The sequence below is a fragment of the Phycodurus eques genome, chromosome 15, assembly GCF_024500275.1.
Source record: "Phycodurus eques isolate BA_2022a chromosome 15, UOR_Pequ_1.1, whole genome shotgun sequence".
Classification (NCBI taxonomy): Eukaryota; Metazoa; Chordata; class Actinopteri; order Syngnathiformes; family Syngnathidae; genus Phycodurus; species Phycodurus eques.
In genome coordinates this window covers 19,049,416-19,076,343 of record NC_084539.1, presented here as the reverse complement: position 1 = coordinate 19,076,343, position 26,928 = coordinate 19,049,416, and the positions used below count along the sequence as shown (strand labels likewise).

Below are 26,928 nucleotides of genomic sequence, written 5' to 3'. Positions count from 1 at the left end.
CAGCTGACTTCGGGCGAAAGGCGGTCTACACCCTGAACTGGTCGCCAGTCCGTCGCAGGGCACATATAGACAAGGACAACCATTCACACTCACATTCACACCGTCACTGAGTGGGAACTGAACCCACGCTGCCTGCACCAAAGTCAGGCGAGTGTACCGCTACACCATCAGTGACTCAATTTCATGTACAAACTCCTACGAGGGAATTCCTCCAAATGAGCTCGAGTTAGAAGCAGGTATCCTCGAACAGATGGGCAACACTTGATTTGGAAGTTTAAAAAAATTTTTTTTTTATCTATAGTCTATCTATAGTATTTAACATGGGTATAGCATGGCATCTGAGCATTTGGAGGATTTGCCATGAAAACCATCGTGCATGGTTCCCCCCATCGCCACTTGCAGCTTTGATATATACTGGTCATTACCGTGCAGCCGGGCGAGGGGACATGCACACTACTTGCTCCATCTGTTTCTCTTAGTGTTGTGTTTATTCAGGGCCTACGCAAGCACTGCTTCTTTTAAGAGCAGCCAGACGTGTCGTAGCTTTAGTTCATCTGGCGCAGACGTGATATTTTTAACAGACGGCGTGCATGTAAACATTTAACATATGCTTCAAGAAGCTACCATGCATTTTTGGAAGGGGCATTTGGGAGAAATTGCCTGGAGAAAACCCACACAAGCAGAGGGATAGCATCATGCAAACAAAAAAAGGTTCCAACCAAGATTCCAAACAAAGAACCTCTCGCTTAGGCTGCACATAAGAAACACGTGTTGAAATTCAATAAAAAAAATATCGAGGCTCATTCAATTTTTTAGGCAGTTCTTGTCTTGCATCTCGTGACAAAGTGCAGGTGTGCACTTTGCTTATGGAGTGAACGGTGGCACACATCTGCGATTGGCTGGCGACCGGTTCAGGGTGTACCCTGCCTCCTGCCCGAAGTTAGCTGAGACTAGCGACCCTAGTGAGGATACGCGGTAAAAGTAAATGGATGGATGGATAGGTGGCACACATTATGAAGCACATTATCGCCATCTTGTGGCGGGATACTGTCTGTCCCTTTTTCTTGTTTTTTTTTTTTTTTTTTTTTTTTTTTTAAATGCAGGGTGTCTGCAGATCTAAATTATAAAAAAAAAAGTATTCAATTTAATTTTACAGAACTTAACTAGGCCATATTTAGTAAAGGAGAGGTCTTGCATTTGGATTCAAACCTGCAGATACCCTGTAAATGGAATTCCATATCACTGATGTTAATAAATAGCTATGCGCGTGTATATAGCGTAATTAGTAGTGTGAACACTTATTGCAGCATGTTTACTTTGTCAAATAAATGTTAAAATAGCCAGCTGCGCTAATGCAAAATTGTAATTCATGCACAGGAAAGCGTCAGACTTGAACCATGCGTCTGCACTGAGCGAAGCCAGCAAGAAGCGGCTGATTGAGGACACGGAAGACTGGCACCCAAGGACAGGAACCTCCCAGTCCCGCTCCTTCCGAATCCTGGCCCAGCTCACTGGCACTGAAAATGGTGAGTGGATGCCTCATCACAATCGGATCGCTGACATTTTCTTTTGGTTGGTCTCTTTTTAAGGTTGGATTTACACGGCAGGTCCAGGTACCCCATTTAGATTTAATGCGTATATCCATTTTTCTCACACATCCCATATATTGATGGAACGCAAGTGTCAACACCCGTCAGCGACAACCCTGAAGTAATCAACTATGCATTAATAGTACAAATATTAAACATTACATTGTGTTTAATTGACCTGGGCTGACCCCTTGATTTAAACGAAGGTAACCACCATATTACGCCATTATTTAATGACGGACACACCTCTAATGTAGCATAATAGCATATTTACACTACATCTAATGTTTTATACACCTCCCAATGTGTCATAGTTAGACCATATTTAATATTTGGTGTCAACATATTTGCATCATATTGTTAGCCTAACTGCATAATTGCCTCATTATATTTTGAACATTTTAAGACACAATAAGTAGCATATCATTATTGACATGATGTGACATGATTATGACATCATTTTGAAAAGTGTTTGTCGCCAATTGATGTATTTCCATGACGTCACGCTGGCGTATCCAAACTGGGCATTTATGCTGCACTCACATTGGGAGCTAGCCAATACAAATTGCTTTTTATTTACGCTGATTATCGAGATATTTGATTCTCATCTGAGGAGATCCAATTCCCTGCCTTTCATTTCCTCTTTATGCTGCCATAACACACGTTGTGAAACTTGAAAGAAAAAGAAAAAAAAAAAGTCTGGTTTGTGTCACTTAAATCATGCAGCGTAAATCCAGCCTTACGTGTGACAAGGATTTGGACCCCGGACGCATATTCGGAGGGTCTCTACAGCTGGATTGAACCAAGAGTCCCCTCAGAATTTAGTAGTAATAAATTTAGATGTAATATTCAGGAAAAAATGACATTTATTGGTGTTTTCTTTTTTGCAGAGGAAGCGCCAGATAATGGAAAGAAGTAAGTGTCCGTGTATCTTTTTATCCTCGTATTCCTAACTCGCGGTCCATCTCAGTGCATCTTGTCTAAATTAATTTAGTTTTGGAGAAATCCCTCTGGAAGTATTGTCTTTCATTGTTTAATAGGAACGTTCCCTGTAGCTGACTGCCAAAGCCATCAATATGTCAGTCACTGAAAATGTAATTAAGTGGAATTGCCAAAATCGGCACAGATCATTTGTTTTCATATCCAATACCAACAATACAGGCAAGAGTCACTCTGATGACATAATCATGTCCTAGCCCTGCCTCGCCTCCTCTTTAGTTTCACTCTTTACACTTGCCAATCATTCTCCTCTCTTGTCTTGTCTTGTCTCTTATTTCTGCGTGGTGGATGAATGAATCAGGGCCAACAATTTGGACCCAGAAGTTGTAGAACACAAGTACAACAAGCTCAGGGATTGGCATCACGGCGTCTCCGCAAAAGTGCTAAACGTGTAGCCAGCCGACATTTGGAAGGATTTATTTTCATTTGTATAATATTGCATACAAACGTGATACAATTGATAAATGTGATTGTCAAACTCAGGCAAAACATCCAATTTGATCCAATTATTATTATGCATGAGAAATGCATCTTTACAGTCTATTTTGGTCTCTATTTGTATGTCTCGGTAGCATGTTAAGCATATATCTTTTATGTGAGGCTCCCCCCCCCCCCCCGTTCACACTTTGTGTAACCTCCTGCTTAATTTTCCTGGAGCCTGTTGTTTTCTCTGCTCTATCTTCTGCACTAACCACTGCAGTATTCATCTGTCAATTCTTGATGAATTCATCTCAATAAACACATTTATTCTTTCCTGTTGCCCTGGCTTCATTTTTTATTCCCTCTGGATTACTAGATGACTTTTATTTCTTTGACATGATGTAGCGTAAGACATTTTTATGTCTAGTAAGATGCCATTTCCAATATGACATGATGTATCGTAAAGCATAATTCTTATTGACATGGTTTTTCATAAAACATTTTTGACATTATGTATAGTTCGATCAATTTTAAATGTGATTTATAGTAATACTTAATTTTTAACATGACATTTCAATAACATAGTGTATAATAAGAGATCACTATTAATAAGATGTATAGCATGTATAAGATTTAAAAAAAATTCAAGACATGATGTATAGTATAATTTGATTTTTAATATGAGATGATGTTGAGTAAGGTGTCACTTTCAGACATATAATTTTGAGATTATGTATAGTGTGACATATTTTTAAAGACACAATTTATGAATTTTTTTTCTTGTCATAATCTATTGTATGACAATTTTTATAAGACTGTACAGTGGATATTAAAAATGTACACACTCCTGCTCAAATGCCAGGGTTTTGTAATTGGAAAAAAATGATCTTGGTCTCATTTTTTAAAATAACTTTTTCCACCATTAATGTGACCCATAATCTCAATTGTGTTAAAAAAAAAAAAAAAACAATTTCAGACAAAAGATTTTTTATTTTTTTTTAAATCCCCCAAACCCGTGGGGAAATGACTACACCTGCACATCTCAAAGAAAGAATTGACAGCAGTTTTTACCAAGATGTCACCAAAAAAAAAAAAAAAAAGTATTTTGTAGGGGAAAAGTTTTCGACCGAGCTGAACCTTGCATGTGTCAGAATGTACAATATGATTTATTCTGAATGTTTGTTTATTACCTAGTGATAACGTGGATAAAACCGTGGCCAGTGTGCACTGCTTGCCTGCAGCCAAAATATACTCCAAAGCTACAGCTCCGAGGAACGGCAACATCGTGGCTGCTCCTCCCGCTTTCAAGAGCCCCGCGGCTCAGAACAAGCCGTCCCACCAGCTCGGGGGTCCGTCAGGTACCGCATACCAGTCTTTTCCAACCTTTATTGAGCCAAAGCACATATTTTAGATAGAAAGATCTCGTTGCACACCACTAAACAAAAATATCACAATGTATGTACAGTTAGAATTTTCATTTATCGCCAGCGGCACTTCCACAGTGAACGTTTATGCTCCAATGTACTTTATGTGAAATCCGGGCCTGTTTAGTTGAACAGAAAGGTATTATTCTGTTGTATGCATGGCAATAGCGAAAGATGATTTAATTGTTCTTCCAGTCACTATATGTCTCTGGCATAGATAGGAGAACAAAGACACATTATTTGTAGGAAATAAACATTTTCTGACCAATTAGGTGAAATTGGATCTTTTCCCACTGGGAATCATTGCTCTCTAACCAGATATTCTCAAAGTATCGTATGAGTACTACTTGCGGTACATGGGCAATCATCTTTCCCTGTACAAAAAAAAAAAGGTTGTATTGTGATTTTTTTTTTTAAACAAAAATAGCACTCTATAATATTGTACTTTATAAAAACATACAGTAATGACATAATTGAATCAAATGTAAAGAATTCCAACAATTTCTGCCATATTTTTTGCATTAATTCAATGGACATTGTGCTGGTCATTCTGGTGTGTGAACCTTGGCCACCCGGGGGCAGTATAATACGGAGATACAGATATACATGGAGCAGCCGCAATGATATTGGTTGCTCTTCGCAGAGGATAAAGAACGTATGCCTTTGGCTATTGTTGAATTGAACTATGTGAAAATATTGTGAAATTGAAACTGTCAACCTTTGTTCCTCCACCGTTTGCATTCAAATATCCATTGCTTAAAGCGTTATGATACCGCGGGTATGGATGCTATCAGTTATCCCATCAATGGTGTTTTCCATTATGCATTAACATTAATCTAGCAGAATAACACAAAATTATGCGGTTGTTTTAAATGCATAACATGTAATTGTCTTTGTTTTCATGTTTAGTTTGACATTAAAGAAGAATTGTTCACTATCTGCCAAACTTCTGCTTGTTGTGAAGTGAGTTGAGTCGAGCTCACTGCTCCCTGTGAGGATAAGCGGTACAGAAAATGGATAGATGGATAGATACAGTATACAGTAAATGAACAAGTCATGTAAATAGACGCATTGCTCCATCTTGTCATCGGATCGGCTCGTTTTTTTTTTAAACTTGCGGCCTCAAAAATCCTGATCGTGTAAAGCCTACAATAAATACAAGTATTCTTTTCATAAAACCTCATGTAAAAAGGTTTGCGAACCACTGCCCTAGACAAAACCAAGTGTAGTTAGTGCTTCTTTCCCACAGAGGATGCTGTCGTACTTCCAATCCGCTTCGCCGCAACATTCCCAGCTGGTTTAATTCCCTGCACTAAGACCTTTCAAGATTACGGGCTCTATAAAAACTCAGAGGTTTCCCCTTAATGAGCTCAGATTATTGGCTTTCCTCCAGATCCCTTTTAGTTAAATACACTGTGAAATTAAGAGCGCTGTTGTTTATTTAGGCCGCGCACTCTCACCAGACCTCGGCGGGGGGGTCCACTACTTGCTGAAAAGCATCAGTCAGCAGCATGAAGTGAGCAACATGCTTCCAGAGAGAGAGCTCTTGTGGAGTGGCTGCTGAAAGGTACCTGAGGGAGGCCACAGTCGATGACTCGGTTTGCCTCACTTTGCCAGCTTAACACGTACTTGACTTTATGTCAGCATGCACGTCCAATATGACTCACTAAGTGTAATGTAATCCATGCCGCTGAAGTCTTGTTTGTATTACTCATTAACTTGCTTTTTAGGAGTGTGCTATTAAGATGAATATTGATTACCTCTGCCAGGAAGGTTTTATTTACAATTGATTTGTTACAAAACCAATTTTGTGATGGAAATTAAAACTATTAGGTTGAATGTTTAGAGTGTGAGTTAGTTTTGAGGCAATTTCTCAATTTTATCATTGTTTTTTTTTTTTTTTTTTTTTGGTTCTATATTTTTTGCTTTGACCTGCAAGCAAAAATTTGAGATACGAGCGGGGTATGGCGGCAGTGAACTCAACTCACTTCACAACAGGCAGCAGTTTGGCAGATGGTGAACAATTCTTCTCCGAGGCTTTGAGCTGTTTACTGCCTCTCCCAGTTGACGCTGACTGTCAAACTAAACATTAAAACAAAGATAATTATATTGTATATTTAAAACAACACACAAACTTTTGCCTATAAATCCGCTCGCATAATGCTAACACATAATGGGAAATGCCATCGATGGGCTTGCGCAAATAGCATCTATGTGGCAGTGTTGTAACATTTACCCCCAGGGGGCGCATCTCTGAGGGGCTGCATTTTGGTCCTGATGCAAATTAGGATTTGTTTGGCCTTGGTTAAAGTCTTGGTGCTATTTTATCTAGTTTCTTTTTCAAGATTTTTCTCAGTGTTTTCCTTCGAGAGAATAAAACATAACTCTTAATGACAAAATTCAGGCATATGCATACAGTGTATATCATTGAGTTTGTAGAATTGGTTGCTGATCCCCGTCAAGATTGTTTGGCCTTGGCAGAGGTCTTTAGAAAATGTGATGAAGTAGTTGCAGATGAGTTGCAGAATAGAATGTATGGCTAATGCCAGATACTGAAACTTCAAACATGCTTTGGAATCCGTCTAATAATCTTTTCATAAAAAAATGAAGCTGTAATCAAACAGATACTTTTGAACAGAGCAGAGAAAGACGCAACTCCCGCTGTGATCCGGTTTTGTTGTTGTCTCACGCTGACTTCTCGCCGCTTATCTCGCTCACGCAGCCTGACTGCAATGACACCATTGCTTTATTGCCCCCCCAACGAACCCACCCTCGATCCCTGTGCTCTTTACTCTCTCAGCCGAGCAACTTTGTCATAGATAAGAGCCCTCGGTGAAACAAATTTCCCCCCAGCGGCGCACATTTGGCATGGCGATGCTATTCAAAGTAGCCGTGACACTTTTATCTGACTGAAGCTTCAATTGTGATACACTTTGAAGATATGTTAGCGTACAGAGTGTGATAGTCATCTGCGAATTGGATTGAAGAAGCTCACTTACATATATTTCATATGACTTTAAAGCCAAATACATCTTTAGCCAAATAGCAAGTCATTTTTAGCTGTCACAATATCAATTTAAAAAATTAAATAAACATTCTTTATGCCAGTGTAGATTCTCAATCATCCAAGTCATGGTTATCCGCAAAGGTTAAACTGAAGCAACTGAAAACTTCTTGTGTGTTGAAATTATGATTTTTCTTATTTTCCAAAAGCGTTCAAATATGATATAGGCAACTATGCTATTAGGCAAACGATATGTCAACAGTTTACGTGTCATTATGACGGTATGCTGGTTTGTAATCAGGAGATTGGCGTCTTTGTCGTAACTTTGATGGTTTATATTATCAGTGGACCCGCCGTGACACCTCACATGTTGGGTTTGTACTCGCTTTTACTTTCAAGAGTTGTTTTTGCGCCACACTAAAATAATCCGACATTGCGCCGTGTGTACAGTGGACTCCGCCTACTTGCAATTTGCTATTCACAATTTCATCTATTCACATTTTTTTGTGTGGAACCCAACTTCAGCTTCACTTTTTTATTTTAATTTTTATTTTCTGCTTCTTCTGTAGTGCCCTAAAATGCCACAAGATCACACCAAAACCCTGGCTAAATAGGAAAGTAGTAATTAGTGTCAAGGAAGTATATTCAAGTCATACATCTCGACAGAGAGACAGGATTTTCATGTCGGGGGAGGAACTAAGTTTAGCCTGGGTTGTTAGTGGAAGTTACGGAGTGTCTCTACTGCGTGTGCATGTTCATTTGCACTTTTGGTGCATTTTTTAAAATATAAAACAACTCATCTGTAGCTATCTATAAAATATATTGGGATCATAGTTTGTGGTATATTTACAGTATAAAATAATATGAGCAATTATTATAATTTTTTTCAAGTGGGTCCTCAATTACCCTAGTTTTTGCACTATTTGCGGCAGGGCTCGGTCCCTATCGCCTACGAATAGTGGGGGTTCACTATACATTAAATAGTTAAGTACATATTGTATATCAGGTGACACAAACAAAAGTATTGGGACACATCCCCATCCTGCCAACAGGGATATTTGTTTTGTGTCCCAAACCCCCTGATGGAATAATGAACTGATTATGATATGATGTGTCTCAATACGGGACATCGTCACAGTCAATTTTGGTGCCTTTTTAGCCAAAACACAACCCAATGTTGTCGCATTTAGGATAGAAAGTGCTTCTTTTTTATTCACTGAATCATTACACCCTCCCTATCCCGGAAGGAAGCGTAGGAAATGCTTGTTATGTGACTTCTCAAACGTTTGCTCATAATACTCCTTGTCAGTGGTGGGTCTCGTCACATTTCCCGCCAGCTCTTTTTGCGAGGGCAGAAAAACACCCACCTCCATCCTGGAAATGTTTTTGCTCAAGGAAAGAGGAGAGGGAGCACAGTGCATCCCTTGCATCTGTTGTGAACCGAGAGCTGGGACGTTATTTTCACAGGTGTTCGCACTGACTGCGGGAATGTGTTTTTTAGCCTCAATGGGGGGAAAAAATGGATCTCCTTTCTTTGGAGGGTGGTGTTGCTCTGCGAGGTTCAGATGTCTCATGCATCATGCAAGGGAGGACAGGACATTGTCAAATAATTCACTTTCATCCTCTGACAACGCAAACTTAACTCCTAACCACCTCAACCATACCCACACCTCTACCTTTAACCCTAAAGACGAGGATGAAGGAGGTGGATTCAATCACCAGCTTCTTTCTAATATTCACCCATCCCCCATCTTGTTTTAGGCTTCCCCAAAAGTGGTGCAGCCCCTTCTTTCGGCAAGGTTACCAACCTGCCTCTCAAAGGCCCAGACCGGCCCATCCCGCAGCCGCATCCCCAGGACCTCGACTCAGTGGTGCAGCGAGCCGAGCACATCCCTGCCGGAACCCGCACCCCTATGTGCAACAAGTGCAATAACGTGATCAGGTATTCACGGACACGTGTCCATTGGAACACATTGTGCGAGGTGTGTCAGAAAAGTGACTGGTGCCAAAAAGATATACAGTAATGAGTGAAGTCGTGACCATAGATGTATTTGATCATTTATCTAAATTTGAAAGCTTTATGCAAAATACATATCCAAAATATGCATGTGAGACGCGTGTGTTATTTTTTTCCTGTTGGGGTCGCTTTTGCCTGAGACACCTCGTATACATTGCTGGGGTTAACGTCCTGCGGTTCCCCTAACAGGGGGCCCTTCCTCGTGGCCATGGGCATGTCCTGGCACCCTGAGGAATTCAACTGTGCGCACTGCCACTCCTCCCTGACGGATTGCGGATTTGTGGAGGAAAAGGGCCAGGTTTACTGCGAGCACTGCTACGAGCAGTTCTTCGCTCCTACCTGTGCCCTCTGCCAGCAGAAGATCCTGGGGGTGAGCTGCTCGATTGTACTGTTTCTGTGGGAAACGGCTCATAGGAAAGTAGTAATTGGTGTCAGTTGAGGTGATACATCTCAAATGACATCCAATACAAGAGCAGTGTCAAAGAGTTAGCCTTTACAAAGATAATGATTTCCTTATTTAGTCATTTAATGCCATCTTTCTAACATCTCCTCTATCTTGGTTCACAGGAGATCATGAATGCCTTGAAGCAGACCTGGCACGTCTCCTGTTTTGTCTGCTCGGCCTGTCAGCAGCCAATCCGAGGCAACATGTTCCACATGGAGGACGGACAGCCATACTGTGAAATGGGTACATCATAGGCCACCAATACATATTATGACATGTTGTGTGTGTTTAATGTTTTTTTTTTTTTTTTTTTTTTTTTTTTTTTTACATACACGAATTTCACAATTTTTTTTCTACAGACTACTACAAACTGTTTGGCACAAACTGCCACGGCTGCGACTTCCCTATCGAGGCGGGAGACAAGTTCTTGGAGGCTTTAGGATTCACCTGGCATGACACCTGCTTTGTGTGTGCGGTAGGTGCCGCACACTTTGGAATTCCCCCGTCAGCTGTACCCTCGCTTTTATGTCCCCATGTCCACCAAGCAAAAGCAGTTTCCTACGATATATCCTCTGTCATCTCAAATATTGTACTGTATATGACTCCATATTTGACACCACGGTCACTTTATAAATTGTTCTTTATCAACAGATTTTTTTTTCCTCCCTTCAAGTCTTCTCACAATCGTATTGAAGAATAAAATATACATATATGAGAATTTTAACAACACAGGTGTCGTGTGTACGTGTGGCTCTCTCCTCAGGTGTGCACCGCCAACCTGGAAGGTCAACCCTTCTTCTCCAAGAAGGACAAGCCCTTGTGCAAGAAACATGCCCACACTGTCAACATCTGACCCTCCCCCTTTAACATTTTCCAACAATATCCATATTCATATGACAGTCAACTGCTGCATATTTGAAGTTACCTAACATGTATGTGTATACTGGTAATAGTGGGTCCATTGTTTTTCTCCTTTCCATTTTCTTGCAGTGTAATAGGTGCATTTTAGGAGTCTGCCAGCCTTTTCATATGGTTCTTTGTTTAATTTTAACATTGGGGGACAATACGGGTTCCCACAAAACAGGTTATGATGGTGTGATGGTGTGTCCAGCCTCTCAGGGGTCACAAAAAAAATGGGATTTCTATTCTATTATGCAGTATATGAACAATACAGTATACATCATAACTGTATGCACAACTGGTATTAGACTAAACATGCAAGCATCATTTATTTCGAATAAAATACCTGATGATTGTTTTTTTTTAGTATTTCATAATATATTTTTTCCATTTTAAATGTTATTTAATCAAGTAGTGAATTGTATTGCCCATTTCTTCATTAGAGCGATACCTATACCATATTTACATATGGCTTTGTTCTAAATGACCAATTTGTCCCACAATCATTTGTTGTATTAACATAAAACAATTCTAATATATGCATCCTGAGGAATAAAAGCAGTTTTATGTAATAATGTGTTGTTGGTTTTTTCCCCCACATCTGGTTCTGTGTAGCAAAAGAAACCAAAATGATAACCCGGTAAATGCAAGGGTCACATCGCACTCTGCGTTATATTCACAATTTATATCATCAGCACGTAGAGAACAGCAGCAAAAAATAAGACATACAGTACATATATACATAACAAAAAGAGGGGCTGAGATGAAGTCAGACCTTGAGCAAGGACCAAGAATTTAAGGAGCAAAGACTTACGTTGAGACCAAGATTTTGGGGAGTCCGCTAAGACCAAGACTCTAAGGAGCTGAGACCAAATCAAAACCAGGGAGTGGAAGGAGCTGAGAAAAAGTCAAGACCAAGAGTTTAAGATGCAGTTGTCGATGTCGGATGTATTCCATTTATAAATACAGTGTGTGAACACTTGGGCATCAAACCCTTGGAGTCCTTGTAGAAATCAATTCATTGAACACATTACTAGTATTAATATCATTGTCCTTGTAAATGGTCCCGGGTGCACCAGTCTACAAATTTACAAACACCAAGTCTAAAAACCGCGCAGAGTTACGCCAAATCGAGCCCAAAGACTTAAGATTTCGAGATCAAGTCAAGAAGTCTGAAGATTTTGAGGATCGGAGGCTTACTCAAGCTCAGTATGAAAAAAGTCTCAGTATGGTCAAGTATATTTCTCCACTATTTCAAAAGATCTAAATAAATATAACTTTGAATTATTGTTAATGTTGATATTTAGTTTATGTTTTACTGTGCATTTTCTAATTATTCTTATTTTTTAATCTGCTGTGTGCTGCTGTAACACCACTTCCCACCTGTGGATCCTTAAATGATTAGTTCATCTCACATAAAATGTTTATCTGTTGTTATCAATGTTATAAGTGAACGCTGTCATCTCAGTGAATGCAAAATGTATGAATTCATACATCAATAAATGCAGTTGTACTTGTTTTACGTCCAGTGGACCTGCAGGTCATCTAATGGACTGTACCTGCACTTCTCCTAGCCGCCGTAGGTGGTCGCTGTTGTAGCAGGAAAAAAAGAGGCCAGTCGACAGGCTAGCAGAACCGAAGGCGAAAGCAGCAGCGGCGGCTTGACTCCTCTGGGGCAACCCACACAACACGGACGACGACGAGGCGGCACTCGTGTATGTTGACACTTTTTCAGTCACATTCGGACCGTTTTTTGGAGCGACAATAAGAAGGTAAGAAGACTGGCTTGGAGTGTTTGTGAGCAGAGTGTGAATGGACGCGGTCGCTCGTTCATAGCAGACAGTAGAAATGAGTGAGTTGAATGATGTGATGTTTAATGTGTAAAAATGTCCAGTTTTGATTGTCACACTCTCATTGAACAGTCTAGGGTGTACCCCGCTTCTCTCAGCAAAAGCCATCGTGGGTTCACTGAAGCCTGTAAATTGAATGTGAGTGCATCGGTCGCCATCATCTGGCGACCAATCCCGGGTGGACTCTGCCCGTCACCCATTAGTCATTTTAAATAGGTTCCAGCCCACGTGACCCTGATGCGGACAAGTGGTACAGAATATTTATGGATGGACAATAAAATACAGGCAACACAGCGCCCTAGTGGTTAACGTGTCTGCCCAGTGCCTACTGTCGAGCGGGTTCGAATCTCACGGGGGTTCCCTCCCCCCCCCCCCCCCCGGGTAGCTCCTCCAACATTCCCAAAACATGCATGTTATCTTTACTAAAGACTTTTTGTCCATGGGTGTGAATGGCTTGAATGATGATTTTAGCCTTCTTCTCTTCTGCCGTTGTTCGAATGTGTAACGTGTGAGTCAAAAAGAGGGTGAGGTAATTTTGCTTCCATGGGAGACGGAACACCAGCCGTTAATTTACACTTCAACAGGTACCTTCATTCATAAACAGACGTGGTTGAAATTCTTGGTCACGGAGGGACTGGCTACTTAAATGACTTTCGGATTAATGGCGCAGACGTACGGTACTCCATTTGAAGCTGAAATCGCTAACAGGCTAGTCATTTTTTTTTTGTTTTGCTAAATTACTCAAACACAACCCTACCAAACGTTTTATACATACCTGTGAGGACATGTCTTCCCATTCCCAACCCCGTTGATGGAGGTTCGGTTCCCAACTCTGCCATGAGGCAGTGTTGCAATCCTCTCTGTACAACTATTTAGGACATCCACTCGATTTATCCTTCTCACCCGCTGGTTCCCCTTGATTCATTTTGAGCTATCGGAAATAAAAAAAAAATGGTGGTACAACCCCAAACAACACATCTTTTGCCATCGTTTACAGTTCACTTCAGCGGTAGTCACTCGTGTTCCGCCACCTGGAAGTACCCTGGCCCATATGTTTACAAACATTGTGAAAACTGGCTGCTTAAAGGATTCGAGACCAAGTCAAGACCAAGACTTTAATGGGCCGAGACCAGGCCCATAAAAGTAAGAATTATTATGATTTCTTTAATGTATTTGACTCAATTAAAGAGCAATGTTCTGGAACCTACAGCGTATGACGTTGACTCTAAACACGTCAACAACTTCACTCCTGTGGATGGACCCCAGGGAGGGATCAAGACTAATGGGTGACCCCCAGAGTGATCAACAAAACCCAGCGTTGGCCCCTGGCACCAGTAATGGGGCCGAATGACTCTTACGTGGCAGGCATGGCATGTCAAGTGAGATTGTTCATGGCCAGGCGGCATTTTGAGGTCTACCACACACTTGGAGTGCTTTTTGGACTGTGTGTGTGTGTGTGTGTGTGTGTGTGTTTACAGTGGTGGTGCTTAGGCCAAAAAGCATTTTGGTTTGCAGAGCTACACATTCGTGTTCACTGTTGACCGTTTCAGTCCACTTGCATTGGGGCCAACTGAATGAAGCTGCAGTTAAAAGCCTTATTGTGTGTGGCAGTTGACAGGTCATGCATGATTTGTTTTGGGTTGAGGATTGTTTGGCCTCTGCGATTGAATGGGAACCTGTCCTGGGTGTATGCCGCCCCTCACCCCAAAGTCAGGTGAGATGGGCTTCAGCTCACCCGTGACAAGCGCTATTGAAACTGGATGGATTGTTTGGCCTTGGTGGTGGTCTGTGCTCTGCCGAGTGCCGTTCTAGTTGCTGTAGCTGTGGGTGTTAATTTACTTGCTGTTTATTTGAAGTAAATGTGTCTATTTCAGAGGAGTCCTTAATTTGTTCAAACGCTGGCATTGGGTGACGGTCAACACACTACTGACCCCCGATTGGTCCATGGAGAATTGTTGAAAATGTGTAGTGTGTAACCCTTTGTGATTGATTGAGGCATGGTGTTGATTAGAGTGGAGTCAGAAAAATACAGCATTTTACTAAAAGGTAACTCTTTCATTGGAACACAGACAGTACTCTCCATCACTAGCTGGAATGATTGAAGGATTAAGGGCTAAGTGCTTATTATAAGGAAAAATTGAATATAAATGTGATCATTATCCAGGGTTGAAAAACTCATAGGAAGCAGCGTCTCCTTTAAAGAAGACTCAGTCTACATTTTTTGTGAACGTTCTCATTGAGGATTTAGCTTCATAGCCCCGCGGTGTTATGCAAACTCCACTCTGGTTCCCATTAACAAAGAAGCACATGGGTTACCTGCATCTGGTGTTTAAAAGTCAACAGCTGACTGTTTCCTCCAAAAGTTCTGGATAAGAAACAAACGCAGAAAACAGGCAGCAATGACTTAAAGCTGGTCTGCTCTTCACCCTGGAAGCTTGACAACATGTGGGAGAATAGATTGAAGATTGAAAAGATGCATGACTACATGGGACTAGTGTTGGAATCAGGACCACATTACCAAGACAAAATCAGTACATTAAAGCGAGACAGAGTCAGGACCAGGTCTTTACAAAGTCAAGATTGAGTCAAAAGCTATACTTTCCGGAGCTCGGACAAAGTCAAGAGCAATACTTCAAAGGGGCCGGAACAAAGTTAGGACGAAGACTTATAAGGCAGCAAAAATGAGTCAAGAACAAGGCTTTTAAGGGGCCGAGACAAAGTCTAGAACAATACTTTTGGAGGGCTGAGACCAAGACTGCAAGGAGCTGAAACCAAGTCAAAACCAAGATTTATAAGGTCAGGACAAAGTCAAGAAACCAAAACTCTAAGGGGTATCGCCCCAGTCTAGACCAAGACTTTTAAGGAGCCAGGACAAAGTCAAGAACAAGACTTTAAGAGGCAGTGACCAAGTCAAAACCAAGACTTTTAAGGGGCAGAGACCAAGTCTAGTTCAAGACTTAGTGAAGCCGCCGAGGCCGCAATAGTCCTGTTGATGGTTATAAGTGTTTGTCAACTATATAAAAAAAAAAGCATTTCTGCTGTCTGTAGGATTCCAATGCTAAAATACAGTCAAAATTAAAATTCTGTTCAACTGATTTGGAGTCTACCAACGTGTTTTTTAAACCACTTATCCTCATTGGGGTCACGGGTGAGTTGCAGCCTATCCTATTTTGGCGAGAGGCAGGCTATGCACTGGACTGGATGCCAGTGAATTGCAAGACACGCATAGACAAAAAGTCAAACAGTCAAAAATAGTCAAAAAGGCCCAGCAGAGGATGTACTTCCTGCGGCTTCTGAGAAAGCACGGCCTGCCACCGGAGCTGCTGAGACAGTTCTACACAGCGGTCATCGAATCGGTCCTGTGTTCTTCCATCACAGTCTGGTTTGGTGCTGCTACAAAAAAGGACAAACTCCGACTGCAACGGACAATCAAAACTGCTGAAAGGATTGTCGGTACCCCCCTACCCACCATTGAGGACTTGCACGCTGCCAGAACTAAGACAAGGGCGTGCAAAATCCTCTCGGACCGTCTGCACCCCGGTCACCAGCTCTTCCAGCTCCTTCCCTCAGGTAGGCGCTACCGATCAACGCAAACTAGAACTAGTAGACATTCCAACAGCTTCTTCCCTCTTGCGATCAACTTCTTAAACACCTAACCTATAATTCCATTACAACAAGCTGGCAATTTTTTGACTTGAGTTCGTTGTCACATTTCTGTGGGGCCAATTATGTATTACTTGTGCACTCACTGTAGTTGTCTCGCCATGCTGCACTATTTGCATATACTGGCCACTCATGCCAGAGTAGCATCTGCTCCATTTGCACACTGATTGAGGAGTATCTGTAACATTTGCACAACCGACATTGTCCCGGATGATCGCACTGCTCGTCACTTTGGACCGCGTACGCTCCTTGAGGTCTCGGCGCCCTTTGCACAGTGGTCATTGCACCGGACTATTGCAATATTGGTCGTTCGAACTGCTCTAGGTGCTAGAGGACTCTGCATCTTTTTGCACAATTGTTTTTTGTCAATGTCTTTATGTCCCCAAAGTGTTCTGTAAATTGACTGTTTGTTGTACTAGAGCGGCTCCAACTACCGGAGACAAATTCCTTGTGTGTTTTGGACATACTTGGCAAATAAAGATGATTCTGATTCTGATTCTGATTCTGATTCTGACAAACTCACGTTCAAACCTATGAGTAATTTAGTCCTCAATTGCTCTCATGTCTTGGAAATGTGGGAGGAAACTCGAGTACCTGGAGAAAACTCACCCAAGCAAACTGGAGACTCCACACAGGAAGGTTGGAGCCGAGATTTGAAGCTCGAACCTCTGAACTTTGAGGCAGATGTGTTCTAAATCAGTCGTACGCTGTGCTGTTCCCAGCTGAGAGTCAAAGTTCATAAACAAACTGATCGAGAAAGGTGATCTCAGGCCATTTCAATCACAGACTGCAGAGATATGAGCTCCTTTTGTCAACTTGTGTTCATCTGATAATTTGATGAGAAGCTCCCTAATGTCCCATATTTAGACTGTCTTTTTTTTGTAAACATTTAAAAGTAAAATGACAGGAAAAACAGAAGACTATTATGTCTGCACTCTATCGACAGGTATCACGTAGACTCTGGAATACACACTGGAGTGGTTTCACTTTTGACAGCATTGTGACGAAAGTGATATCCAAAGCTAAAAGCTGTATTGATCCAACCAGACTGGGTGTTCATTTTCTTTCAGCAGATGTATTGGAAGGTATAGCTTTTGGTATGAACTGGTTTGTGAGTGTGTGGGGCGTGTTTAGCCTCCAAAAGCAGCGTGCTAATTGACATTCTGCTGGACACGATTAGCGATTAGCTCTGTAAAATAAACCACACCGACAAGAATGGTGTTTTTCTAAATGATCAAACACGATGGTTTGCTGCCTACACATGAAAGACAGCAGCATATGTTTTAAGTCTATTATTGTTATAGCTTGAAGCAATTTTGTTTTAGCCTTTGCAATTAGTAGAACATGAAAATGTTATCCATCCATCCATTTTCTGAGCCGCTTCTCCTCACTAGGGTCGCGGGCGTGCTGGAGCATATCCCAGCTGTCATCGGGCAGGAGGCGGGGTACACCCTGAACTGGTTGCCAGCCAATCGCGGGGCACATACAAACAAACAACCATTCGCACTCACATCCACACCTACGGGCAATTTAGAGTCTCCAATTAATGCATGTTTTTTTGGGATGTGGGAGGAAACCGGAGTGCCCGGAGAAAACCCACGCAGGTACAGGGAGAACATGCAAACTCCACACAGGCGGGGCCGGGGATTGAATCCCGGTCCTCAGAACTGTGAGGCTGACGCTTTAACCAGTCGTCCACCGTGCCACCTAAAAATGTTATTTGTTAAAAACAAATTTTGGAAGTACTTGATTTTTTTCATTTCTTTTTATTTCTTGGTACATGTATAACATTTTTAATTCTGAGACCAAGTCAAGACGGAGACTGATTAAAGAGCCAAGACCAAGTCAAGACCAAGACTTAAAGAGGCAGAGATCAAGTTAAGATGAAGACTTTTAAGAGGCATAGACCAAATCAAGACTTATACGCTATGGAGCAAAGACCAAGGCAAGATAAAGACTTCGGGAAGCCCAGATCAAGTCAAGCCTTTTATGGTGCTGAGACCAAGTCAAGATCAAGACTGTTTAGTTCACATCAAGTCGAGACCATGAGTTTATCAAAGCAAAACGTAGCTAAGATCAAGACTTTGAGAGGTCAAGACCAAGATTTTAAGATGCTGAGACCAAGTCAAGAACAAGACTTTAAACAGCCAAAATCAAGTCTTGACCAAGACTTTAAGGAGCAAAGACCAAGAAGAGACGAAGTCTTGAATGAGCTGAGACCAAGTCAAGGCCAAGGCTTTTAAAGGGCATAGACCAAGTCTGCACCAATACTGTAGCGGCTAAGATTTTAATTGCTATAGACCAAGTCAAGACTAATACTTTGAAGTCAAGACCCAGACTTATTGTAATTTGAAGAACAGCAGATTCTGTGAAATAGCCTAAATGCAGTCAATTGGTGCAGTGCAGTATCATTTAATTAGCATTCCTTCTCCGTGAAGCAGTGGACTTCCCTCTGCAGGAGCCGTCATAAACAGCAAAATGTGCTTACGCAGCTCCAGCACAGATCCTCACTGTACCACGCAGGGCTGCTGTGAATAATAAAATTGTCCAACCGTGCCCACAGAGGACAGTAACAGTCAGTGCCTGAGGTAAATGCCAACTTTACGGCCTCATTACAGCCACTTGATGTTGGACTACGTGTGACAGTCACCTGCTGTCACCAAAGTCCGCAAAGCCTAGCTCCAAAGGACGATTTATGATGGAAATAACTCATAACTGTGAAGAATGTCAAGAATCTGTGCCTTTAAGTTGATATTGTGAGACCCGTTTGCACCAAAATTTAGTTGGAAGTCACACAAACCAAACAACTATTGTTTTATGCGCTCTGTGTGTAGGTTCGGGCGTTTTATCATATTCCATCTGTCCATTTTCTATGCTGCTTACCTTATTAGGGCCACGGGGTGCTGGAACCTATTCCAACTGACTTCGGGCAAAAGGCAGACTAATATTGTACTGTCAGGTCGTAGAGACAGTTTTAACATGTACTGTATGACAGAGTGTTTTTTTTGTTTTTTTTAACTGCATATTTCAGCTTTAACGGGCATAGACCAAGTCAAAACTCCTTAAGGAGCCAAGACCAAATCAAGACCAAGACAAGTCGAGTTCCAGTCAAAACCAAGACTTTAAAAAGTCGAGCTCAAGTCAAAACCAACGCTTTTAAGAGCCGTGGGCCAAGTCAAGACCAATACTTTAAGGGGCAGAGACCAAGTCTTGTACAAGACTTTAATGCGCCAAGACCGTTTGTCTGGACAGCAGCAAGTTCAATTTGGATGACATTGAAATTTTGCATGCTTGAGATCACCACATGGGCCCAAAACTGGATTTCAATCTCCAATTTTGATGTACTGTAACATTGCACTCCCTCTTAAACGCTAGCGTAAAGTTCAGCTTTACAGATGCCACATACATCCTCCTTGACTTATTTCAAGTAACCCGAATTTAAAAATTGTGTTAGTAGAAACTTTGTCGCAAGAAGATCTTATGGTCTGATCATTGTGTCCTTGCTGTGCATATTAAAGAATGAGGCAATAATGCAAATATTATGACTGCATCGGAGCCTTTTTGAGCTAATTTAGTGTGCAAACATACACGCTCACAACAAACACGCTGCGGGACTGGTCGTCAGGTAGCGTGCTGGTGTCAAGCCATAATTATGCTCTCGCCTCATTTAGAGAGCATGTGTCAGTGAGACCACCCCGCTTCTGTCTGAGTCAACCTGCCTGAATTGAGCCACGTAACAGTCTCTGCAGTGTTCGTACAGCTGGAACTCAGCATGTTGTTTTTTTTTGCAATTAAATGGACTCAAGGTTTCCCATTTTGTATGCTTCCCCAGCCTTTAGCGCAGGTATTCTCTATGCAAACGTCCAGGTACCCCTTACATGGGAGATATTTTTCAGAGGACACCCACATGATCCATAAACGCCAATTATACATAACTAACATATGCACCCCGAAATACCACTGGAATTATTGTTTTTTTTTCACATGTTTCAACATAATTAGTTTTGACCTGTGTAATAGAAAGAAACTTAACCAGATTGAATCAACTTCAATTTAGTATTTATTCATTGTTGCTAGTTGACATGCATTGCTGACACTAACAACATGGCTGCAAAAAGAGAGTTGCTAGTTTACAGTCATAGCGACTAGCGTGTTTAATTCCTGCAGAGAAACATAAAAACACTAGCAGAATCATTTTCACATTGTTTTGCATATGACAATAAAGGAGCCTGTTTGAAGGCAATCAACAGAATCAATCACAGTGAAGATTAAAAAAGTAATGATACGACGATTCTGCCATTCACCTGTCTTTCCTGTATTTACTTAGTACATTCAGATACACACCGCCGTGAGGAAGAAGCAGTAGTCGCGGCACGAGGAAGAAGAGAAGGCTATTAAAGTGTGGAAGTGCCTGGTGTCATCACGTAATATTGGGTGAGTCATCATTGTTCATTGATTGTTAACAAGTTAAGAACAAAAGTTAAGACATGCAGATCCAGTGATGTTACTGTCTTACGTTTTCTTTATTATTATTATTTTTTAAATTCTTATTATCTTTTACTTCTGATAGAAACAAACTCTTCACATATTTGACGCCAGTCGCTTGTCGCCGGGCAGATTTCCTAGGGCTAAATCACAGCTGCCCTACAGGCCAATTTTAAAGAAACAGTGTTATGTTTTCAATGAATAAAATCAGCCACACGTTCATTTAAACAACTATTATGATAATATATAATAATAATAAATCCAACAATAATATAAAAAAATATAATCATTTTGCCTTTGAGCCACTACTGTATTCAATATCAAACACATATTTTACAATTGAGTCATTACACATATATAAAATACATGTTTTGCCTTTGAGTCACTTCTCTGTATTTAATATAAAATGCATATTAATTTTACAACTGAGTCACTACTGTAATCTTCATAAAATACATAATAATTTTAAATGTTGTTTGCCTCATACTATAATGGCCTGAGCCCAGTGGTAATCTTACTGTTACAATATCAATAAAAATACCAATGTGCTCGCTAAATTTTTTTTTTTTTTTTTTTTTTGCTTGTTTGCCGAAATTATTCAACGATAACTGAAGCAACTATGCTGTTAGGCTAATGAATTGAGTGACTACTCTGTAATCAATATGTAAATACGTGTTGACTCACTGCTTTTTATTAAAGATGAAATACACAGTTTTACAATTGACTCGCTCCACTATATTGAATATAAAATACAAATTAATTATACAATTGAATTTACAGATGCCACATACATATATATATATATATATATATATATATATATATATATATATATATATATATATATATATATATATATATATATATCATATAAAATATGTCATTGGTTGGCATTTTTCGTGCATTTTTTAATGCACGATTAAGCAAAAGCTGTCCTCCAAATGTGAGTGGTGCTAGTTGAGTTTGCACGTCTGTTTTCTGTATCTGTCAGCTCCCATTTTCTCCCGTTTTCCCCGTGGTGTGCAGCTCACATTATGACAGCTGCGCATCTTTGTTGATTCCTGCGACACGCTGAATGAAACTTCGCCCTGCTTCGCCGCGGCTAAATCGTGGTGGTTTGGCCTCAAGTGACTCACGCGTGTCAGGCCTTTGCTGTACTGAATGTTCGTTGAATGGGCGTCGTTGTTCTTTCATGGCTTGGTCACGGTGTTTTTGCAGCAACTATAACTCTCTCAGAGGATCAAGGACAACCTGTCTGCGTTTTGAAAAGATGTTAACCACTGTAAAATGTGAAACAACACCAGCAAAACACTCAACTTGGAATGTCTTCTCACAACAATGATCATCTTTTCCTTTTGACATAAATGGCAATGTCATTAATCCGTCCCACCCTCCTATCAAACAAAGAAATATATATTTGTAATGTGTTTTTAATAAGAAAAATAGTGTATAATATTGCACATTATCAAAATATATCATAATGTCATAATGAAATACAATGTAACGAAATTAAACTGTTCTTCCCACATTTTTTGCTTCAACTCAATGGACATTGTGCTGCTCCTTCTGGTGTGGACGCCTTGACCACCTCGGAGCAGTATAACACAATCTTATGGATATACTGGGAGCAGGTCAAAGCTTTGGTTCATTTTTAGTTTTTACAGTAAACTTCAACCCGCAGTGGCAATAAACAGCTTGTCGGCAGAACGATCCTTCCTCGAAAAATTCTGGTTACTCGTACCGCAAGGCATCACTGTATATTATCAGCATGTGTTGGTAAAATGTTTTAGTTGTGAGTTTGTTTTTTTTAAATATATATTTTAGGGCCTCAACATGGCCAAAAATTCAAAGGTTTTCTTATATCCCGGTGACAACCTCAGATCAGATTAAATGCAAATTTCTTGAATTTAAAAGTTATATACAACTAAAACTGTACTTTGGCAGTAATTCTTTGACGTACGACTAGACGGAGCCAGCGTAGCACTCGTGGTACCGCATGTTAAGAAACACTCCTCTATGGGGTTTAAATCTGGAGATTGACTTGGTCAGTTTGAAACCTTCCACTTGCTTACATGAATAATTGATGAGTTCAAACCAAATGTGCTGTCTTTTAAGCATTTTTGTTGTTTCAACTGAATGTGGGTTAGAAAAAAAAAGAAAAAGAAATTACTGAGTCATACAATATTGCGCCTTTGTCTGCTGAAAGCTTCATCTTTAGTTCCGCTGCTGTCAAACCCGAGAAGGGACCCACTTCCTTGTCTCGCTGCATCAGCGGCTCTGAGAGCTTTAGTTAGCCCAGATCAGATGACAATAAAAAAAGTAAATAAAAAAAAAATAAAAAATTGATGAAAAAAAGAGCAACGCTAATGGCGAGCTAACCTGCTACAGGTCGAATTGTTATTGCAGGTGCGGTGGCAGGGCAGACTCAGCAGATCATGAGGCCCACATCACAGCGCTCCACACGTCACGCATGACCGCCCGCACGGTCGCACGCCAGGATACACAGATTAGAATTTTTAGGAAGGTTTTCATTTACGCAGTCCATTCCTTTCGAGCCAAGGAGGAATGGAGGTCTTAATCTCCCTCTAATGGAGTTTGTCTGTGCTGTCTGAAAGCCAGACTGTGTGGACTCCCATTTCGTTACCTCCGCCAAGTGCAAATGAGCCCCAATCAGAAGCAGGTATTTTAGACAGACGGCAATGCTAAATTGCCAAGCTGTTTTTTTGGGGTTTTTTTTTTTGTGTGTGTGGTTCTTTTTCTAATGCGGGCGGCTCATGATGTGAAAGTTTGATGATCATTTTGAGGATTGTGGGAACGTTGGAAAGAATTGGGCCCAATCGACACCAGTTTCACCGGTCAACATGAAATTCGGTGGCTATGTTTATAACAACAGGACACATGGAAAAGGTCTCAAGAATCCATGGCTGAAATGTATTTGAATTGGTTTCAATCAAGCATTTTGGGCAAATTGCAGGGCTCGTACTGACAAACTGACAAACTTTATCACTTTTAATACAAATTTTACTCTTACGTGTAATCTGACCTTTTTGTTTTTTCTTCCTTTTACATGCTACAGTGATTAACACTTTTGTGACAGTTAAGGATGTTAAAATGTTACATTACACAAGTGTTAACAAACCCTTGTTTGACCCTTTATTTCCATTATTTCCAAAGGGAATATTGGTTTCCCAATCTGTGCGCATTTGTGATTACGTTCGACCCCAGAGGATCCACCGTATTTGATTTAAAGCTAAAACTTAAACTAATAATCCATAAAAATGTAATTAAGGTAACTGGACTCTTACTGGTTGTTGAAGATAGTTCACCTTTAATTCAAAGGCTTCAGTTCAACCACAATTTAGACGCACCGTACACAGGCGAACTCCACACCTAAGATTTCGAACAGCAGGATGGATTAAAAGTGAAACGTTTTTACCACCCAAGAAGTTGCCTTGAGTCAACTTTTGCGGATTACCATGACCTGGAGGACTGAGACGCTACACAGACATTTACATTGATTACATGCTACATTGCTTTTTCTCACTTAAGACTGACTTTCTGCTTACGGTGGACACAAGCAGTTCACCGGGTTTATTTGACTGAAGCCACAGGTAACCTCGACTGGCTAGACTCCTTCACGGGACTCACTGGGCATTGAAAAAGGGAACATTTCAAGGTTTCATTACGCATAGCTGGACCACTGAGGACATGGAAAACCTCATGCCTGCTTGCACGCTATGTGCTCATGTGCTTTCTGCATGTGGCCAAAGCCGGTCTGCACGGAGAAACGATGCTAATCATGTCACGAGAGAGAGGGAACACCATCTTGTGGGAACGCCGTCACGGCGTCTTGATTTTCTCCCGGTAACACTATAACCGTAGGCAGTAAATTTTAGCCTGAGATCAAGCAAATGCAAAAAAAAAAAAAAAAAAAAAAGAAAAGGAGGACGGGGGAGAAAGAATCCTGAGGGGCCGCGCTGGAGTTAAGTCCCTTAAATTGAACCTTCATTTGGGGGTTCAAAAGGACAAGCTGGGATGTGTGGAGTAAGGGGAAAGCCGTGGTTCCTCTGGTCAAGATGAAGCCCCAAGGGGCTCCTACTCGGGGATCTGAATTATGTCTGAGTAAACATGTCTGGAATGGTACGCTCCATGTGTCTAGTATGTGTGTGTGTGTCTCAAGTGCAGTACATGTGAAGTGAAGCTCACACAGTCTGGAGGTGGAGGCACAGCTGGGATACAGTATCAAAGCGCCTCGCCGGACTCCTGCACCGCACCGTGACTGCGTTTGGTATGCGACTCGGTCTTTACCTCCCCCAAGTGTAAGGCACACTTTAAAAACACAGCGGAAGCTGCAAGGTCTGACACAGTTTGTTGTTGACATCGCCTTTGTACGGATTTACCAAATATCTTCCCATCGGAATATCTATCGCCATCATGTAACCAATATTAGCTGTAGAGGAAGTGCTTTAAGTAATACTTACGAATTTAATTCAACAATATTGTACTGTACATTTAAAAAAACTGCAGTAATAACTGTACATGTACTGTATTGTCCTTTCTTGTTCTTATTCTGTGGGGTTTTTGGCAGTTGGCAAACTAGCTTAATAGCGCATTACTGCCACCAACTGATATTGTCCTTCCACTGCGAGGAAACCGATGTCAATTGATGACAGATGCTATCGTAAAACAAACAAACAAACAAACAAAATCTTTATTGTTATTAAATTCAATGAAAGTGGGTCGCAACATTGCAACAATAGGAACATGCAAGTCCCCGGGTGACAGCAGTTGAAAACCACTCCCCTAAAATACATATATTTTCACACACACAACATTTTTGGGACATTCTAAGGCCCCTTAAAAGGCAATTCACTGATATACACATTGATTCCAAAGGGGCCTTTGCCCCATCTGGTACCTTAATAAGCGGCTTCCGTTGCAACAGAACGGCAGTAAGGAGACAACACACACTGCTCTCCAGGTCTACGCTTGGGCTCTTTGACACCCCCTCACTCCTCATGGAAGCCAAAGCCGCAACGGGCAACCTGACACCCATGATGTCACCCCTCGAAGAGATCCCGGGCTACCGAGCGTCAGTCAGCGCTCCCCGAACACCCCCCAGCCGCACACAATAACGCCGCTGATTTGCGTTTGCACCTGAATGGCCGTGCCGGATTAAGTCGGGTAACCCAGAGGGAAGGATTTGGGTAATTCCAGAATTTCAAATAATCCAAATAAAGAAACATGCACTTTGTTGTGTATAGTTGTCCTGATAGAGTTATGTCATAATCGAATCGAATGTAAAGATTTAAGCAGTTTTTGCCACATTTTTTGCTTGCTCTATGGACATTGTGCTGCTCCTTCTGTTCAGCGTGCCTTGGCCACCCGGGGGCTGTATAATGCAGACATAGCGACACACACACAGCAGAGTTTCACAACTGATTTTAGCATTTTTGGCAAAAAAGAAAGTCTATCTGCCTGTGAGTATTGTTATATTGTCTGTCTACATGTGTTACCCCACCGTTTCTATTCAAATATCAGTTGCTTAAAGGGTTATAACACTGCAACACCAATGCTATCCGACAGCCCATCTTAGCGTTTTGCATTTAGCAATAAGCTAAACTGACTTTATTAATGCAAAGCACTGTGGTGGTTTTAAACATACAACCAATAATTCTCTTTGTTTTATGTTCAGTTTGACCTTTCAACTGGGAGTGGCAATAAACAGCTTGAAGGCTCCTTCTGGATGAAAAAAAAAAGTCTGACTTTTAAAGGCACCACTGTACAAGATATGAAAAATAAAAGAACTCATAAAAAGTGTACTGTTGATGGCTGAGCTGGACATATGCAGTTTTACAATGGTTTATTACCAATTTTGTTCTTTAAAACCTCAAATATTAATGCCTAAAATGTCCTCCAGTTCTGGAATGGTTTTGCGCAGCAGCTCTGCTGAGGTAACACCTGAAAACAAGGATTCATGTGTGAGTCTATATTTTCGCCACAATGAAGCGAGCTCAGGTTTGCGCTGATAAAGGACTTTGAAGCACATAGGAGGAAACCGGCAGTGATACCGGACCACTTGTTTTTTTCGCTGGAATGAACACCTGCGTATTACTGCCTTTTGTTTACCTC

The 26,928-nt window shown here is 41.1% G+C and overlaps 2 protein-coding genes across 3 annotated transcripts in view; both read left to right on the top strand.

Moving 5' to 3' along the window:
- Positions 1 to 11,373, top strand: part of pdlim5b (PDZ and LIM domain 5b) — a 43,212-nt gene extending 31,839 nt beyond the window's left edge. For both annotated transcript variants that reach the window (XM_061698797.1, XM_061698796.1), the window contains exons 6-13: positions 1,378 to 1,526; positions 2,480 to 2,504; positions 4,203 to 4,366; positions 9,198 to 9,378; positions 9,643 to 9,823; positions 10,021 to 10,141; positions 10,258 to 10,373; positions 10,662 to 11,373. In XM_061698797.1, the coding sequence (XP_061554781.1) occupies positions 1,378 to 1,526; positions 2,480 to 2,504; positions 4,203 to 4,366; positions 9,198 to 9,378; positions 9,643 to 9,823; positions 10,021 to 10,141; positions 10,258 to 10,373; positions 10,662 to 10,751 (1,027 nt within the window). In that variant the 3' untranslated portion in view covers positions 10,752 to 11,373. The remainder of the gene's footprint in view (positions 1 to 1,377; positions 1,527 to 2,479; positions 2,505 to 4,202; positions 4,367 to 9,197; positions 9,379 to 9,642; positions 9,824 to 10,020; positions 10,142 to 10,257; positions 10,374 to 10,661) is intronic.
- Positions 11,374 to 12,428: 1,055 nt separating this feature from the next.
- The window catches only part of bmpr1bb (bone morphogenetic protein receptor, type IBb), a 45,739-nt gene continuing 31,239 nt past the window's right edge, over positions 12,429 to 26,928 (top strand). Inside the window, exons 1-2 of the mRNA XM_061698511.1 lie at positions 12,429 to 12,570; positions 20,639 to 20,745. The gene's annotated coding sequence lies outside the window, so the exon portion shown is untranslated. The remainder of the gene's footprint in view (positions 12,571 to 20,638; positions 20,746 to 26,928) is intronic.